This window comes from Phoenix dactylifera, chromosome 9, assembly GCF_009389715.1.
Source record: "Phoenix dactylifera cultivar Barhee BC4 chromosome 9, palm_55x_up_171113_PBpolish2nd_filt_p, whole genome shotgun sequence".
In the NCBI taxonomy this organism is placed as follows: domain Eukaryota; kingdom Viridiplantae; phylum Streptophyta; class Magnoliopsida; order Arecales; family Arecaceae; genus Phoenix; species Phoenix dactylifera.
Genome location: NC_052400.1, coordinates 3,139,388 through 3,159,575, shown reverse-complemented (window position 1 = coordinate 3,159,575; position 20,188 = coordinate 3,139,388). Strand labels below are relative to the sequence as shown.

The window sequence follows — 20,188 nt, the reverse complement described above, 5'->3', positions numbered from 1 at the left end:
CATTAGAGCTCTCCAAAGGCGATATATGGTTATTAACCCTTCTTCCCTATCTTTTTTGATCTTTGAACAATTGTTTCCACCATGAATCCGACCAGCAAGGCGCCGAATTGATGATAAACAAGGTCTCTCCTATTTTATGTTATTTTCTTTGTTTTTGCTGGTCGCCACCGGGTGTGGCTTGCCGTCGATGCCATCAAGGGACCGCTGTCCACCGGCGACTGCCGTCACTTGAGGCAGCCTTCCTCCATTTGGGAAGGAGAGAGAGAGAGCCTCACGATTCTCTCTTTTTCTTCTCTTATTCTCTCTCTTCTCTCTCTAGTTTCTCTCTCTTCTTGTTTTTCTTTCTTCTTCTGCCACTTTTCTCTCTCTATCTTGGTGTTTTTCTCTCTTGTTGGTTCAGAGAAATTTTGGGTGGAAGGGACTCGGTGGGTGGTCCTAAGTTGCTACATGGTAGTGGACCTCTTACAGGACCAGTAGAGAGTTCTAGTTGTTGGTCATCTCGAATAATTTTGATGTTAAATTGATTCTGTAGGAGAACAATCTTTTAGGCAAGAGGACGTTAAGTAAGGTTCTGCACACCTTGGTTCATACATCATAGTGTGGACAGTTGACTAGTTTATTTGAATTATCAGCATAGAAGTAAGAATCATTATACACATGCTTGCATGATTATAGATATTTTGTACACATATGTTATTGTATGTTCATAATCAAGATAAGTAAGATGCAAGAATTCTTTTATGACAGTTTCATGTTAAATTATATTTTTATCATATATGCTTATGATTGATAGTACGATGGATGAATATGTGAGTATAACTTATATTTGCATAATCGAACTAATAGATGCAGTGCTCTTGACCAACCATGTTATATAGATTGTCTCATCACTGGCTGAAAATATGATACTTATCAATTGCCCCATCACGACTAAAAAAAAAGACCATGGATAGTCTAAAGCCGAAATAAAAAGAATTAACGTGTGGATGTGAACTTGATTGAATGAATAAGAACTCTGGGTTGATCTCATTATCATCGATTGTCCCATCACAAGTTGGAAATATGGCTCTATCGATTTCTCTATCACATGCGAAAAACGTGACACTTATTGATTGCCTTGATACGGTCAAAAAACATGACCCATATTTGGCCCAAAGTCAAGATAATTGATCTTGGATCCGGATTGGGTTAAAAAGAAATGAAATGAAAAGCTGCTTGAAAATACCATTGAAGATTTATGAGATATCGCATGATATATTACTTTTGAGTAGTTGGATTTCTATTGATATTTGATGTGCATATGTATGTTGTTTATTCGAGCATTATTGACAGTCAATTTGTGATTTCATGATGTGTGGGACGATTACTTACTATTTTCAAACTTATATTATTATGTTGGTGTAGATGTATGAAGATTCTTACTGGACCGTAAAGCTCAAACCACCTCTTTTCTTTTCCTTTCAGAGTTGCAAATCGCTTGGGACGTGGCTATGGTTGAGATCATGGGTGCAAGGATAAAATAAACCATCACTTGATACTGGTTATGTAATTAAATTTTGTAATTGCACTAGTTTTGTTGTTCGTTATGAATTGAGATCATTATTATTTAGTGATATTAAGATTGTAATAAATTTTTAGGTCTTGCATATTCTCTGAGGCATTGTTTTAAGAAGTTTGCGGCCATGTCACGTAGCTGACCTAGGTGGTGTTGGATTTGGGATGTGACAAAATTTTTGCATCTGATCAACATCCATATATGTACCTATATTTATCAAATAAAATAATAGATATGGATATAGTAATATCTACTTCGTATATGAGCTTTACATAGTTCCAATGTCTAATGAATATAGGACAGTTTTTAAGAAAAGGCACCATCATTCCTACTCATTCAAATCAAAGAGGGTATATCTTGAATATTATTGAATGAATAGAAGAAATGCGCACATCCTCAACCTTTTTGAATGAATCCAACGATGTTCAAGGCATTCTACTAACATCTCAAACTCGTCAAGATGGGAATACCGTTTATGTTCTAATGGATCCGAGATAGAAAGAGATATGTCCGTTTTTACTTCTCCCTCGACCATGACGTTAGCAAAAATGGATGTGCTTTGGTAACTTTTTTTTTTTGACTCGCTCAATAAATATAATTAAAAACAAATCTTCTCATCACGAAAGAACAAGTCATATCACTTTCCCCTTTGTAAAACATAAACAATCCACTTCTTTCTTGAGAAAAGTTACTCTTCCTTTTTTATCTTTTTTTTTGTACTATCGATGTTTACAGCCGGGGATCCGTAAATCGAGGGCGAGATTAGAGCGGCAGAGTTAAGGTTTCTTATGATTTCTTCTCATTTTAATGCCTCGAGATCACATACATCTATTTATTCTCTTTCTAGTAGAGTTTTCGCTCGCATTACTGTGGATGTTATAAAGTTTCATCTCTAACCTTTCCTCTTTCTTATGTAATTTTATTGTTTAGCTTGAATTATTTCATCTTTAAATGGTGATACCATATTTGCCTTAATTAAAAGATACACAAATTAAATGATATATTCAAGGTGGACATGTTTGGATTGCACTTCACAAGATGTTGAGTTCGAACCATAAGAAATTTTTAATGATAAACAAGGAAGAAACGTGTTCTAGGAGTTGCACAAATGGAGGAAAAACAATAGGTGAAATTATGTCAAGAATCTAAGATATGCAAATTCTCGTTACAAAAGAGTAGATCCAAACACCGAAGATATGAATATTTTTCGCTTGAGCATCTTCATTGGAGTACGCTAGTAGTTGTCGTTGCCTTAACAGCTTATAAAGATGGCAAGTATATTTATTAGGCTGGACATTTAGCTATTTCATCCTTTGCAAAGATTAGTTTCTTTATTTATTGGAGGGATAAGTACCCTATTAAAGTTTCAATTTTGGATGATGGATGATGTAGATATCCAGTTTATAATGGGTACGATGTATATGAGTAGCCTTTTCCTTCTCCCTTGGCTACAAAAGAGAACGAGATGCAGCCTGATGACAAATTCATGAGCACGATAAACCAACTAAGAGGATGAGCATACTCTTCTTTTGGTTGAGCAAATCATACCATTTCCTGTAACCATCCACTTGGACAGCTTATATATACAACATTGCAAGAATGAGAAATCATAATTTTTGTTCTCGAGAGAGACATGGAGAGGATAATCCTAGATAAGAAAATCATAATATATACGACCTGCTATCCCTTAGCTATATCACATCTATATCATTTGAGGCAGAATATCATATCTGTATTACAATATTCACTACCTCTATTTCCTCAGTTCAGAGTCCATAACATTCATTATGAACATCCAACACGGGCAATATGAGATATTACACTCATTGTTATTCCTTTTTTTATTATTATTTTTTAGCTTCATCATTGAATCAGTTCTAGGCATAGCTACGAAAATCACTGTCATGGTAAGGTATCTATTTGATCAGTGATATAATCAAAATTTATACAACTTGAAGCAATCTTGCTCAAACCCAACCTAAATAATGTTTCGCTTTAAGAATTTCAGTGTGGGCTATAGGGAACAGAAGGGTACAGGGCCTCTTCTCAGGCCCTCATTTCATAGGGCTTTATTGCATGGACTCCTCTTGTAGATATGCTTATATATATGTACACTTTCATCCATTTTGAGTGATCATCACTTTGTCTTTAGGATTTTCAGAGTACCGGCAAACTAAGAGGATTCATATTGGGGGTTATATATATATATAATGTATGTATGCATGCATGCATGCATGCATATTGATTTTTGTAGTTGTGCACTAAGCTGCAAGCTTGATGAATGAGGCCCATATTAACCATCGCTGTTATGATTAGTTGGGTGCATGGCTATGGGATGTAGATAGTGTAGGCAATAATTTCTTCCTTGAATGGGACATGAAGTTGGTGGAATAAAAGAGCAAAAATATTTGCTACTAATCACGTGATGTTCAATTTAGAGTTAATTATCTAATGACTTTGTCTTCTCTATAGCGTCAACATTTGTAACCGAACCGAACAACTTTATTTTTTTAAGTTGAACTTATTCCTCCATCCCTAAAAGAATTATAAACAACTCTTTTTTTCTTTTTTTTCTTCCCTAACAGATGACCAACCGATGACTAACATTGTTATTGCAATCACAAATGATAGGTTATGACAATACTGCTCTTCGCCAGCACGTAACAGGCATTGAAAACTATTGGATTTGACCTAAGAGCCACTGTTGGCAATTCGGCCAACCACTCCTTGGTGCATGCTTTTTTTCTTGCACTTGTGAAGAGTCAGGAAGAAGTGGGGCTCCGGCGTGAAGTCCTCGCTTCCATGAGGCTGTCAAAGTTGGCGGAGGTGGAGACCGAGCAATAGTATCAAGTTGATCTTTTTCATGAAAAAAATCATTTCATAAGACGGGCTGAGAGAAGGGAGGAGCGCTAAGACGGGCTCCTACGAGTTGATTTATTGAATCAGAAAAGAAAGGTATTTACAAAGATCAGAAAACACATAAAGCTAGAAGAAGAAAAGAATAGAACAGCACAGAAAAAAAATGATAGCTTAGGAAACTAAGAAACCTCGAAGCCAATATTCAACGAGGAAACAGACATGGCACTTACTAATTTATATGAGTGTTCCGAACGTTTCAAAGTGTTGGTATTCAAATATGTTTTAATTGTTGCCCAGTTCGAATATAGTCAACAAGAGTTGTTAACATGTGGAATTGAGGATCCAAACGAATCCCTTTTTTTTTTTTGATGGTGGAAACGGAGGTTGAAAGCAACCATCCTGCAATTTATTAATACAATACTTACAATGGGAGTGTAGAGGTGTAATGCCTCTTGCTTGATGAGAGAGGCCGCGTTGAAACTTTTCACATGGTATCTCCACACCAATCCGGTGGCCGGGAAGTTAGTTTAAGTTCAGATCTCAAGGACCTTTGTGAATTTATTAAAGTCAAACAATAAAGAACATAAAAGTCCATATGCAAGGCTAACGTAACCATGGACATCCTATATACAGACCAATCTGCATCCCTTGGCATCTTGGAGATCAAGAGAACCCCCGACCTCCATCCCAGTCATTTGTGGTGCCATGAAGGTAAGCATACTTGCACTCTCTTGCCCTGCTCATCTAATTTCCTAAAGACCGATGCTCATTTAACCCAACACATTCTATGCGTTTTATCTCTAACCTTGTCCTTAATTTGGCTTTAAATAAATTGCAGAAGATTGTGCTAAAGATCAGCATCGCATGCCTCAAGTGCAAGGCTTGTGCCATGAAAGCTGTCGCCAAGGTTGAAGGTTAGTTTGCTTGAATCAGAAGGGCTCCAAGTTTAGAGAAGTGGGATATATTTTTCTCCAGCTTCTCAGCCTAATGGCCAAAGAGCTGGCGTTCCTCGAAAACAAAAGCTAAATTAATCAAAATTTTGACAGGGATAAATGAGATAACGATAGACGCAGAGAAGGGTTTGCTGACGGTGATAGGAGATGTTGATCCGGTCATCGTTGTGAAGGAGCTGAGGAAGATCAAGAAGTGGGTGAAAATCGAGAGTGTTGGTCCTTACAAGAAGGAAGAGCCCAAAAAAGAACCACCACCCAAACCCAAGGAGCCAGAACCATGCAAGCCCTTGCCATCATGCTGCGACGCATGCCGGCCAGTTGTGGTCGGATACGTAACCTATGATGACCCGGCCATTTGTACCATCCTCTGAAAAAGATCGGATGCATATTGATTTCTTCTAAATTTTGTTGAAGTACAATAAGCATTGCAATGGTGGTAGCCATGCATGCATTCGTGATCAAGTAGCCTTTGATCAGCTTTTCTTGTTGATAGATGTAGAAGCTCTGCAACTTGAGCCGGTTTATGCAGCTGAACATATATAGGTTTCAAGCTAGGGCCTGTTTGGATGCCACACAGGATCCCCCGTGAACAAATATTTCTCCGAACCAACTCGAAGAGAAGCAACACCATGAAGAAAGAAATAATATCCCGAGAGAATATAGGGACCACATCACCCATTTCAAAAGGTGATTTTTTATCTTATATATGTAAGAATAAATAAGTTTTTTTACCTTAGTATTTTGTTGGATCTAGGTCCAGATCCAATCTCGAAGATCACGAACTTCAGAGACTTGCAGTCTTGCCAATTATATCATGACTCTCGTATTGATGGAATAAAAAGAAAGAGAAGATCAAGATCAAGGAATAGAGAACAAGAACTGGATGAAAAAGGAAGTGAGATAGATATGTACAGTCCACTCATTCGACTAAACAAAATACGTCATCAAGCTAGCGATCTGCAGGAAGCTTAATTTATAACAGCAAAAATTCCCGCAACTAATGGTCCGGCTCAATATAAGCACATAAAAGAACAGGTCTTTCCTAACCAAAGTCTACAAATAGACATTGGACACTCCCCCTGTAGCTGGAGCACAGATGCCACTCATGCCCAGCTTGGAAGACTTGATCTGAAACTTATGGAACCCAAGAGCTTTTGAAAAAAATCTCCCAACTAGTTCTGGGACTTCATTTATGTTGTCATCATAATCTTCTTGGTCATAGCAGTTCACAAATGAAATGATAGTCAACTTCTATATGCTTTCTTCTTTCTATAGAACACTAGATTATTGGCAATGAAAATTGCTTTTTTTTTTTGTTGCAGAACATCCTCATGGGATGGCTTACATGAGGGCCTAACTCATGTAATAGGTTCTTTATCCATATCAATTCAAATGCAGTATGAGCCATTGCCCTATATTCGGCTTCAGCTCCCGTCCTTGAATTTCTCCAACATATGTGCGACATCCGGTCACAGATCTTCGATCAAAAATTGATTCTACGTACCGAATCTGCAACTAAATACTCATTGCAAACCAATCCTTTTCCAGAAGCACATTTAAGATCATGTACAAATTGACATATAACTTCTTGAAGTTCTAAGAGCCAGCACAGTTTGGCTAACCGCATCCCATCATATATTATACTTACAAGTTACCATGTGATCTCCAAAATTACTCTAACAAGATTATGTTAATGAAAAAAACTAATATAGGTTGACACAAAATCACGCTGATAAAGAAAGTTATCATATGGTGCAGATTGTTACGTGATTCTAAAATTATTCTAACAGTACTTATATCTCATTATAATTTTTATTTTAATTGATCTTTTTATTCTTTTTGATTTTTTGTCGGTCTATAGTTTTCTCAACAAATGGACGGATCCCAAATAACAAAGTCGTGACTAGGAAGGATTCCACTGCCATTCATGGAGGTTCTTGGAGTTTTCCTCTTTCTTTTGCCTTCAACGCGGAAAGCCATTTCTTATGTCTCGTATTCCCGTAATCAGAAAATACAAAATATTACTGCAGAAAAGGCTCTGGTGTACAGCAATATGAGATTTGGAAGGAAGTGGCGAATGCATCCAACGCTTTGGTTCTCGAAATGTCCCAAACCTGGGGTTGTCTACGGACTCTCTATATTTTGGCCCCTTCTCCGATTGGTTCCAAGTGCATGGTGTAAAGAAAGCGTGAAAGGAATGAACCCAGTGAAACAATCCCTTTTTTTTTTATTGGATAGTAAATTAAAAATGGAACAATCCATGAGGTGATGACGAAAAAATACATGTCCTGCACTTTTCAAGTGGGACTGCAGCCAGGGTGTTTGCTTTTTTTTCTTCAAAAAAAAAGAAAGAAAGTCAAAATTTAGGTAACCGCGTCCAGCTGCATGCACATCTTGTAACTAGCAATCTCTCTAGGGAAACGTAGTAAACACTCTTTAATGATCGGAGGCAATGGAATAGAGGGGCAGCTTTTATGTTATGCTCAAGAGTAGCAAAAGCTAGTACCAGGTGAATTTGTATGGCATTAAGGGCTCGTTTGGTTCGCGGGAAAAGAAGGGGGGAAAGTGTGGTCAACGGGAAAGTAATGAGATGCCTCTTGTTTGGTTGGAGTTTTCAAAGGAGAGAGAAGGGAAAGTTATATTCCCATGGGAATGTGATTCCCACATTTCATGGGAAAGTCTTTCCCATGAGAAACATGGGAAAGTTACTTTCCCATGAGGCGGGAATCACTCTATTTTTACTTTTTCCCAAAAAGTCCCTTCAGCATTAAAGAAGCATTAAAGAGGCATTAAAAATCTAATTTTTATTAAGGGCATAATAGGAATTATATATAACTTTCCTAGGAAAGTGGATGGCCAACCAAACATAAGCACCTTGGAAATTTGTCACTTTCCCATGGTCAACCAAACATGCCAAAAATACTTTCCTAGGCATCCTCTTCCTAGGAATTTGTTTCCCAGGAATCATATTCCTAGGAAGGAAAATGCTTCCCGCGAACCAAACGAGCCCTAAGGGCACATTTGGTTCACGATCAGAATAAAAATTAAAATTGATTAGAATGAAAATTAGAAAAATCATATTCCCTGATGCATGTGATTCTTAATTGGAATCAGAATTGAAATTAAATACTACCGGAGAGTCGGGATTAGATTTAGAAGGATTGAGCCAGTCCCATCCCTCTTAAAATCGGAATGAAAATGAAATTTTTTCCAACTAAATAGCTAAAACGAGAGTTGCTCATTCTCATTCTTATTCCAGAGCTCAATATCTCCAAACCAAATATATCGTAATTTCTGTCTCACTCTCTGGAAAATAAAATAATTGGCCTTTGTTCGCAAGGGTTACTCCATGTGTTTAGTTGGCCTCCGGATATTACAAAGATGTTGAAAAGTTGTTTTTATCAACAGCAGTTATTTCATTTTCACACATCTTTTTGGAAGGAGAATAAGGTAATAGCTGAGAGAGAATTTTATGTTTTTTTTATCATCAAAAATAAATAGAAAATTTCATATTTTTTTTTAGATATAACGGCGGCTCATGCTACTCTGGCGTGCGCGCAGCCAATATAGTCAAAAGAGAGAAAATAACAGAGTATTGGAGGGGCGACCCCCAGCTGTAGCCAGAAAGCCTCTCCGGAGTGCTGGGATGCATATGCGGCGACCCAGTCTGTGACTCTCTTTACTTTCCGGTACATATACACAGCTCGAAAGGTGCTACAGTCTGCTGCCAACCATCAGATATCACAGAGCAGAGGATTCCCATCCTCCTCTGCCCCTTACTCCGTATTCAGTCAATCACTATTGCTGATTCTCCCTTTAGGAGAATGCGTTTAGCTCACAGGACCCGCCTCGCGTATATTTCATGTTTTAGTTTAAAAGACAATTGCATGAAGAGATTGATTCGGGCCCTTTTCTTTAATTTATATTTCGGACGGCTGAGGGCAGCGTTCCTGTCGCGTTGCAGTGAAGGTGTCTCTCTGTATAAATGGGACCTCACTTCTTAGAGACAGGAAGAGATACCACTTTTTTAACCTTTTGATCGTTTAGAGCAGCAAGTCCTTCTGGACAGTATCAGGATAGCTTTTAAAACAAAAATGGGGCCTCTTTCTTGACAGCAAGAGGTGGTCCATAAAAGAGTGTGAGGGGAGGTGGAAAGCCTTGTCGTCAAAAGGCAAGATGCTCAAAAGGTTACCTTGCTTTGCTTGTTTAGTAAGGCATGTACCATTAAGCTGAGCTGTATATATTGGTGGGTCACACATCATTTGTACAAGCTTATGCCACTATGGCAATGCAGCTTTTAAATGCTAACCATGTGTTCACTGCAGCCAAATGGAAGGAATCTGCCTCATTCCCATCCATACGCTTACATCCATATCCCTAGGAAATTAAGACTATGATATGTGGTTACTAATGGCACACAATTTTGCCATCCTAGCCAACTGGAGGCTCATTTGTGTCATCATCCACTGCCATGGAAGCCATAGTTATCTTGGTAGAATATCCTTAATTAATTAGGAAACTAGTTATAGAAGCAAAGATATATAGCACTTGTGGTACAAATAGAAAACCATCTAGCTTATTGGTTGCTCGGGCTCTATTAGGATACTAATTACCTTACTTAATAGATGGAAAGGAGAATTGTCCACCGAAGGGGAGGAAAAGAAAGGTATATGTTACTGGTTCGAGTACAAAGCTTGATGAGCTTCTCTCAAGTTGAAGAGTTTGGGTCCTAAGAGATCAGTTGCGTAGGCGCAACCAAAATTGTCGCTCAATATATTGACTCCATTTGTAAATTTTGCACTTATCTTGTACACAATGCATGGGGAATTTTTCATTTTGTAATAGAAATCAAGCCAAGCAGTGGGCTTCTAGTGCATACATAGCATCAAAACTTACCAAACCCTTGTCCTAGGAAAAAGATGCGGATAAGGTACACCTTGATTGGATGTATGATCGCACACCGGTTCCCATCGTGGAAGACCAACTCAACATGTGATTGCCTATATGGGTCCACGCATCATGATCCTGATAAATCAGATGGCAGATGTAAGTGTCTTGGAAGGTTGTTATGTATGTACGTTAACTGGCGCCTTGCCATGGAAGCTCTTTGTATTTAAGAAATTATTAGGCGAATCAGTTCCACCGTAGATCTAGAGTGAAATAAATTCTATTGTATGGAGCCACCAATATTGAGATTTATTAGAGATGTGTGAGTTTCTAGTTGTCCTAAGCAACGGATGCTGCCTTGTATTGCACTCGATCATGTTCCTTTTGTCTCCAAGAATCTCTCTCCATCTCCAGGTCACAAGAAGGGTTACTCTTACTTTGGTATCCAAGTCTCAAATGGAAGAATTCTCTGTAAGTGGATCAAACTCATGAACAATTCAAAGGAAACAAACTAACGACAAAGAAAACCCATATGAAGAAAAAGCAGCTTCCACCCTTGAGATCAAACGCGTGTAAGAGACTTGTGGATCACACCCGTGGCCAAATTTAAAACTAAACCAGCTGATTGCAAGGAAACACCGGTAAATAAAGAAAGGTGTTGGGATGAAACCAATAAGCAAATTTACATGAACATCTTTTTTTCACCATCAAAAGCTTGAGATAGAGGACTGCTTTAGAAGATACGAGCAGTTTGCCTTCTTTGGCTCATACCCATAAGAAAATCACAAATTATAGCTAATAACTAAGAGAATTTTGGATCACATTAATTACTAGGAGAATTTACCTATCATGAGATAATTTACACAGAAAGATGAAAAAAAAGAAACAGCTAATTTGTAGAAATAAAGTACGCTGCCTTCATCAGTGACAAAACCATGAAAAATTTACAGAAAGAAACTAATTAAACCAGGTAGATATAGCGTTATCTCAGTTAGTTCTCTCGGAATCCATTCTCTATAGAAACTAAACAAGGTTGTACAAAAGCATTTTAGTGTAATCCTCCCAATAATCTTTTACGTCATTTCCAGAAAGAAAAATAAAAAATGAAGTCATTTACCATGCACGTGGAAAAGAGTAGAAAAAGAAGGAAATTACAGCGAGACATTATCACGAAACCAAGATTAACCTACTCGGATTCTCTTCTGAGGGGAGCTGGCGAGAGCAAGGAAGACTGAGGTGAGATCGGAGGGCACAGCGTAGAAGGCTCGCGACGGAGGCCCCGATTTCCTCTTCGCCGGCCGGGGCTTCTTCGGTGCCGGCGGACAGGCAAGCACTGGCTTGAGCATGTGCTCTTCCGACTTCGGTGTCACGCACTCCTCCTCCTCCACGCCATTGCTGGCTTCTGGAGGACCTTCGACGGGATCGTCTCGGACCGCAATCGTCCTTATGGGTGCAAGCGAGGGTAATTCCCCTGCGATGATCTCGGAACCCATCGAGACTGGTATTCGCCTCCAAGGCCACGCCGGGTGATCCCAAACAAATGAATGCAGCGAAGTACTTAGGCCACAAGGACCTCGGGAGAGGAAGGAGAAAGCTTGCAGAGGATTGGAATCGTGGTGATGGTGGATCTTTGAGAGGAGAGAGGAAGGAGAAAAGAGAGGAACAGAATTATGAAGAGAAGCAGCGCCAAAGGAGTTAAATAGTGACGGAAGAAAGAGAGGAAGGGGATGAGAGTGATTGTGTGAGGAATGAGAGGAGGAGGAAGGTTCAGAAGGGTACGACTTGTAAAAAGGACAGAAGGCCAGACCCTAAGAGAATAGCTAAATAAGAGCTAAGGCTGCCTTACCTCTGGCCTTAGCTGTTCACGCGGGGAAAGCACCGATTCCCCCGCGTGTTCGGTAAGAAAGCATCGAGACGAGTACTTGATGAATAGAGCCTATAAGAATCAGCAATTATGATTAAAAGTATGTACGGATACATGATATATAGAATATAATTTTTCATTAGAGAGATAAATCGGTAAGATTTTAACCGTTCAATCGGTGAGCGCAAATTGTGACTGTGGGTCCTTAGGGCCATTTGAATGGAGCGAACAATTTTGTAGAAAACAAAATTGCCAAAGGGTATATTTGTCAATTTGTCAGTAAAACATCTGCGATCCCAAAAGGAAGAATTTTCAATAATAGAGCTGGGAAAAGGACTGCGTTACCTGATAACACTGCACATAGAACAGCCCCTCAATTTTCAGAAAACTACTAAAATGCCACTCTCTTTCGGCAGCTACATGTTCCTTGCCCAGATCTCTCGCCGGGGTGGTAGGCAAAAGCTGCTCGAGCCACATGGCGTTTGCTGGGTTGGAAGGAGTTAGGCTTTCCATTCAGGTTTAGTTTAACTAATACGCCATTTCTTTAATCTATTAAAGGGTGGGGAAAAAGAAGAAGAAAACATGGTAATAGCATCCATATACATCGAATGATTGCGATGTGATGATGTGATGCTCCAAGAGGTGGCCATGGCCATCTGCTTTCCTCAAATGAAAGGATTCACAATCTTCTAAGTTTGCATTAATTGATGTCTGATTTGATCTCCCGACCAAATTAGCCCAGTGGGGTGCAACCTTTCATTCAATTTGGATGCATGGCTTGCTTGCAGGAGGATCATAGATTTCAGGACCACCTGGTGAAGATTGTACGTTACTACTAGCTTTCTCTATCCTTTTCCGTCACTGGGTCTTACTAATTCGATGAAATCTGCCATGTGCCGCAACTATTCATGAGGATGTTCCAGTGGAGAGACAGAGGCAGTCCTTAGCAGCTCAATTAATCTCTGCAATGGAAATCTTGTTCTAGTGGTTTTGTTGTGGGACAGGAGCAGTTTTTATGCTAGATTGGGTGTTGGCAATTGGTTTCTGCCCTAGAATAGCCATCACAAAACTTTCAAAGACTCTTTTGATGGTAAATTCCCAAAAAGAAGATATGTTGGGTAGGTGGTCAGTCTGTTGGGGCCTAGCTAGTCCTGTCTTGCTTGGTGAACTATTCAGCTCAGAAAGCTTCCTCCATGGTAGAACTGTTTGTGTGCATCTTCTTTCTTTGGATGCGTCGAAGTATGGCTTCTTTCCAGTTGTGATCAGCACCAAGCAAAAGACAACACAATCGACAATTCCAGTGCAGGGGCATGTTCAAAACCTTTTAGTGATCGATTCCAATCCTCGCAGAAGAACTAATGTCTCCATTATAGTTTGTCATGTTCCAATGATAGCATTCTTGTTCTTCTGCATGGATTTTCACTTTTGTTATACCTTTTTTTTCATCGATTGCTTACTGCTTCCAACTGATTCGTTACTGAGTTTACTTTCTGAAGAAATAAGATACTTCACTATGTCTTATTTGTTGATTGGTGATATTACTTTGGTATCTAAAACATAGGAAGAGATAGAAGCAGGCAGCAGTGGCCAGAAGCCTAATATAGAGCCATTTGCTATACAGCAGTGGATAAAAGCGCAACGAAGGGCTAGGCTTTTCTTGCACAAACAAGATCTTCTGAAATGTTGCGGTAATATAAAAGTGCCATGCATAGAGCGTCCAATCCAATTTTCCTATTCAACATAAATTGCAATATATTCTATGTTGACTTTATTGACTAATTTTATTTAGAATATTTTGTGATGTAGTGGACTAAGGCATGTTCTGAGGAATGCCACTACACTTGGTTTGGTCAGGAAGGTGGGTATAGTAATTATATGAGATAAGGAAGGTTGCTTTAGTAAAACTAATCACGACATAAATAAAATCTGGAGACAAGGAGAGGAATCATTAGAGGAATACACAGCAAGAAAAGAAGCAAGTGGAGGAGACTTAAAAAGAAAGTGCTTCAGATCCGTGAGAGATCGCAAGGTTCACAAGAAACAGTGTAAGTGGCCGAAACGGGCTTTGGGATTATATTATTTTCTTCTTGTGAAAAGCTTTTTGTCCGAAAACAAACACCTTGTGGGCTAGAGGAAAGAAGGAAGAGGGTCCCCTCCCTCTTTTTCTAAGATGCAGCCTAAATACTCTTGGATATTTGTGCGTCCACCTAAGATGGCAGGACTGATAAGGTGAAGCCTCTTCACGTGTTCTAGACGTCACCATGCACAGCAGCACATGGAATGAGGGGAAGGAAAAATTGAAGGAAAGATTCTCCCCCCACGCTTCCAAAAAAAAAAAAAAAAAAAGAATGGCATTTATTCCCATCACATCATTAACTGTAATTTATCTCTCTAAAATAAATAATAAAGAACATACCTAAAACTTAGCAACTAGGTCCTTAACCTCGTCCTCCCATGCATGGGCCCCATTAAATGGAGGATTTTTTTTTTCTTGAAAAAAAATTCCCTGCAGGTGCCTGCAGAAATGGAGTGTTAAAGAGAGTGTGTTTGTATGGTATTGTGCATTTTCCCTTGTTTTTATGGTAGCGCAAATTAATTAGGTTTGTTGATCAGTGGAAACTTATCTCAATTAAGGAATCAATGGTAATGTATGGAGAACATGCATGAGCACTTCTAACATGAGTGAGCAGAACTCTATTAATTGCATTTGATCCTATAAAATAGTTTGAGAGTAAACATTACTAAAAATCTATTTGGATGATCAGACTGAAAATTTTGAAGAATTTATTAGTTAGATCAGTACAATTAACAAAATCATAAGATTACAAACTAGAATAGGTCTATCTGGTCCAACCTTTTGGATATTTATGAATATATATCTGGTCCAACCTGTAATCCTAAAATTTTGCTAGTTGTATTAGACTAATCTATATATTTTTTAGAATTTTCAACCAAATCATCTGACTAGATTCTAAAATTGCAAAACCTCTCTTACCCGAGCCCTTAGTATCTAAGAGATACATAGAGGGTTTCAGCATACATTTCAATGAGCATGGCAAGGTATTGGAATGGCCGCAACTATACACACGATAACATGAAAAGGTCATCTCCGCAGGAGACTAATTGCACGTTCTAGGCCTGGGTACAATAGAAACATAGCTAAAAGGTCCAGATTTCAGTGTTGTCGAACATATACGAAGTGCTAACCAAGTTTTGCTAATGGGTCACTCAAATTGTTGAGTGACAAACACAGATCTAATGAAATGATCTAGCATGAGAAGGTACAGTAACAAATATGCATGCAGACAACAAGGAAATGAAAGATGGAGACATCCACTTGGTTGGGACACCCTTGGAGCGTATTGCTTGACTTGCCACCTGGATTTCTTTCTTTTAATTTCCTGCATTCCTGTAACCATGCATGCATATAACCAAAAAAAATAAAAAAGGGTGTGGAAAGCGTAGAAGGAGAGGAAGCTAGGTGACGTGTCACCGATCACATCTGATGAACACAAATATACAGACCGTTTACTTTGGAAATATATAAATTGCGTATAGATTCGTTGCCAATCCCAAGAAGATTACGATGGGATGGTCGATTCCTTTGTCTTTTTGCTCGGGTCCTCTCACGACATGAAATAAAGTAGGGAAAAGGAGTGAGCCCCCTGCCGATGGAATTCGTGGACTGGGGGAATATTTGCATTGGATACCCTTCCATTCCGCCGTGGTGCTAGATCTTGGGGTTAAGCTAATCTCTTGTTTAAATTAATCATTACTGCTCGAACAAGTAGCATCGCCATTAATAATCTACTACTAAGATAAGCTTTCGCTAACTGATATTTCTTCAATACCGGCACATGCTAAGTATATTTAATTAATTACTTCCTTCAACATAGTTAATTTTATATATATATATATATGTGTGTGTGTATAAAAAGATAGTAACATTTAGTTACACTCAAGTGGATCTCCGTTCAAATATAGTGAGATCTATATTAGATAGTGGGATTCTAAATTAAATACTTATACGTCAAAAATTATGTAATTTGAAGATTCCTAACTTATTCTTCAAATAGTTAAAAAATTAGACAATCTAAATAAAATTAAATTATATATTTTTTTATTACTTGATGCATAAGCTAGAGGACTCCAATCATATAATTTTTTGTGAATAAGTAATTTAAAGATAAATCATATCTAATGGCTTAGATCAACGATATTGAACTTCCGTTGTTTAATTTAGACTTGACCAAATTTGAGTGAGATCCACTTGAGTGTAACCAGGTTCAGCTCTCTTTCTCTCTGTATATATACACATATGTATGTATGTGTGTATGTAGATGAGAGAGAGAAAGAGACTTGGATGCTTGTGAGATTATTTGATTCCAAATACTTCTTAGTTAACAATAATAAACGACTTTCAAAATGAAAATATATCATTAACCATGATCTAAAAAATATAAAATACTTAGAAATTGATTCTTTTATTTTAAAAAAATGGTGGAAATATAGCTAGTGAACAAAAACATAAAATAAACTATATAATTTGCAATTCAAAATGTTGATTTTAGTTCAAATATTTTAAAATATATACTGATCAAATTTTTACTAATTTAGATATTTCTAAACTATAGATCAAATTGAAATGTGAAGGACAATTTTGTTTTCAGTTGTTGCACGGATAAAAAATATCAAAAATGCATGATTTTGATTTCTAACCAATTTTAATGTTACAAATCATGGTTAATGATTCTAGAGTTCACAATTAATTATACAAATAAATACTTGATTGTTTGCAATGTAGCCACTTTGCACATGTGAAATAATCATACTGTTAGAATAATATGATTGATTAGGACTTTAATTGATTTGTGATTGATTGTGCCAAACTTGATCAGTCTTCTCGTACTATATAAGGGCTGCTCCTATACATTGTAAAAGACAGATAGAAATACAATTCTCACCACTTACTCTTTTATTTTCAACTATACCGATTCCTAGAGTTGTTGGTATTTCTTTAATAGCCTGATATATATTTACACTAACAAATTTGGAAAAACACTCAAATAAATTATTTGGATATAAAATATTGTTGGCAAAGTTAATATGAGACAACCAAATCGATCCCAAACATCAGTCTCTCTGAATGCATCACCCAAGATCTTGCAAACCTAATTTAGAAACGTAGGAGCCACCTTTCATGTAGAAGTAATAAGATTATTACAATCTTCGGATCCTCCCACATGTCTCTTTAGTGATGGCCTCCTGGATTTTTGCCACCCTGCTAAGAGACTTGATGGGTTATCAACTAGTGGGTCACACTGTTATTACTGGTTTCAAGCCAAGCATGCCATGGCGTAAGGGAGCACACAGTGCTTTTGGTTTAGACTCCCAAGAATTTTTTTTTTTTTTTTTGGCAAAGATAATAGAGAGATAACAAAGAACTTTGTTTATTCCTTTTGCTTATACAAAGATGACAGAGATATTGGTTGCCAGTAAGTGTCACCTCCTTGCTGCCTGTAACCCACATTATATATCAGGCAGTCCTCCCACAGTAAGAGTGAGTGATCCGTGCTGTCAGAATATCCAAGGAAGTGACATGAGTGAATTTTCCCTCAAAAAAAATATTTATTTGAGCTTCAGAGTTTTGTTAGTATGAAGGTTAAAATAACTCACAGTATCACTAAAACCAGCAAGACATGCACGAAAGAATTCACGCGAGATTTTGCAGCATAGTTCTACGCATCTACACCCATTATAAAAAAAATCGGACAGTACCAATGCTTTTTATTGCGTATACCGACGCTTTATAAAGCATCGCAAAAGTATTAACAATATTAGCATTGTAAAAAAATTTACCGACATTTGGAGAAAGCGTCGCTAACTGCCAACACTACATTTAGAGACGCTTATAAGCACCGCTAATTAGCAACGCTTCTAATAGTAATGCTTTAAGGCATCGTTATAATTATTTTTAAAAAAAAATAATTTAAAAGATGCATGATTAGTATAAACTGTTTACAATTTGGCCAAACTTTCCTCTCCTTCCCCTAAAACCAAACAGCCAGAGGCCCAGACACTGCCTTCAATACGCTATTGCAAAAGACAACACAGTATAAGACAGTTTTACTAAAGGCTATTAAAATCTCCTCTAACCTCGATAAACCATGTATAGAACCTAGCAGCATTATCCGTTGGCTCACCCAAAATTGGTAAATAAAAGAATAATTGTAGGGGAAACTGGAAAGAAAGAATAACATACAAATTACAACTCACATTGCCAAAGAAGAACAACTTCAATGTCTTTTTCTTCATCTTCTCCTCGTATCCATCATCATCAGCTGAGTAATCATCCTATGAATAGTGGAGCAAACAAAAACGAGCCAATGATCAAGATCAAACCACAAATAATCAATCAAACGAGTCGGAATTCTCGACTCATCTAATAATATTCCAAGAAAAGACAAGGAAGTAGAAAAAGTCATACAAGATCAACAACTTTGAAGATGACCTTCTCATATCACACCCTTGCCTCCTTAGCGGAGATTGGTCAAGGCATGGATTTTTCAAGTTAGGGAAAAGAAATTGAAAAAAAGAAAATAAAAATAAAAGAAACATTTTTTTGAGAGGGAATAATTTCCAAGATAAGAAGTGCGGCGTAATCAAATCGAAGATCTTGACCTTAGCAAAGCCTTCTGCGGCGCCGGTCTAGGTGCCAAAGAAGATGGTGACCTTCTTTCTCCCACCATCAAGCTCGTACTCTGGCTCCTCCTCGACTGCCAGCGGCCGCGGGGGATTGATTGCCAGGTGGCCTTCTCGCCACCCGACCTCTACCAGAGAAGCAAGAGCACATAGTTGAATCCATCCTTTAAATTTCTCCAGAAACATGTAATAAAAAAGTAAAGGAGCTCTCGAAAGGTTTCTTCACCTGATACAGAGGAGGTGGAGGAGGGTTTCCTCACGAGAATATCCGTCAAGGAGCTCTCGGAAGGAGGCAGAGATTTCAACAATGGCGTGGTCTGCAACGATCCATCGAAGAAGAGAATAAAATGAGAAGCGAACCAGAAAGAGGCTATTTTCTGGAGTTGAGGGAAGAGAGGGGGAGAGAGCTCTTGATCTTAAGGGCTTGGATGCATTCGAGGAGGGGATCGATGCCCTCGATCCTCTCAGAGACGGTGGTGATCTCATCGGTCGGCTTAGAAGAGAAAGGATTTAGCAGTAGTAGCAAAATTCACGAGAACAACAGAGAAAAAGAGGCGAAGCAAGAGGAAAGCACTTGTTGTTGTTGTTGCCGTTGTTCTGAGAGAAGGGATTCGGAGGTGCCAGAGAGAAGGTAAAGGGGGCTAGGGTTGGAGAAAGCAGAAAAGTTTGATGGGTTCTTCTAAAAAGGGGTTTGTTGTGTTGGCGTCTTAGGTCCTAGGCTTTCGTCGACGCTTACGAGTGTCATCTTAGGTCCTAGGCTTCCAACGATGTTTATAAGCATCGTCTTAGGTTAGTGTTTAGGCAGTGTTTAGTAGAAGTTAGTGTTAAAAGGAGGGGGTTAGTGCTTAGGAGTCCGACGACGCTTTTAAGCGCTGTCTGGTGCTTCCCCTCTTGGCCAACGATGACGCTTATAAGTATCGTCTCAAGTTAGTGTTTAGGCGGAGTTTAGTGAAAGTTAGTGTTAAGAGGAGGAGGTTAGTGCATAGGAGTCTGACAACGCTTTTAAGCATCGTCAACTCCTTTCTCTCCCTCCTTAGCCTCTGACGATGCTTATAAGTTTCGTCTAACAATTTGCTTTCCATGACCCCTGCCGATACTACTTAGAAGCGTCAGCAAATTTTGGCGTCGGAGTCAAAATTATCGATATTTCTATCTAGCGTCAGTATGTATATGTCGGCAATTTTTTTTTTGAAGATTGTTTAGGCCACGATGTGCAAGTCCTTCAAAAAATAATCATGTCATCAGCTCAGGCTCGGTCCATTATCCCATTATGAGGTCCCCCCATAAACAGATCGGAGGAGCCCATTGGGACCACCTGGGACCTTGGAAATTATATTAAAAAAAAAAAAAATCCAGCATCCCACTGGT

General features: G+C 38.4%; 1 protein-coding gene and 1 long non-coding RNA gene across 2 annotated transcripts; one reads left to right on the top strand and one right to left on the bottom strand.

Moving 5' to 3' along the window:
* The first annotated feature begins 4,935 nt into the window (after nucleotides 1–4,935).
* On the top strand, nucleotides 4,936–5,829 carry LOC103715621 (heavy metal-associated isoprenylated plant protein 43-like). The gene is made up of 3 exons (XM_008803303.4): nucleotides 4,936–5,125; nucleotides 5,253–5,328; nucleotides 5,461–5,829. The coding sequence occupies exons 1-3, from the start codon at nucleotides 5,120–5,122 to the stop codon at nucleotides 5,736–5,738; spliced, it is 360 nt and encodes a 119-aa protein (XP_008801525.2). The 5' UTR covers nucleotides 4,936–5,119; the 3' UTR covers nucleotides 5,739–5,829.
* An 11,376-nt stretch (nucleotides 5,830–17,205) lies between these two features.
* Nucleotides 17,206–19,549, bottom strand: LOC103715619. The gene is made up of 4 exons (XR_605409.3): nucleotides 19,047–19,549; nucleotides 18,800–18,948; nucleotides 18,395–18,472; nucleotides 17,206–17,692 (listed from the first exon to the last, which is right to left on the bottom strand). It is a non-coding gene; the product is annotated as an uncharacterized LOC103715619 (long non-coding RNA).
* Between the last annotated feature and the right edge of the window lie 639 nt (nucleotides 19,550–20,188).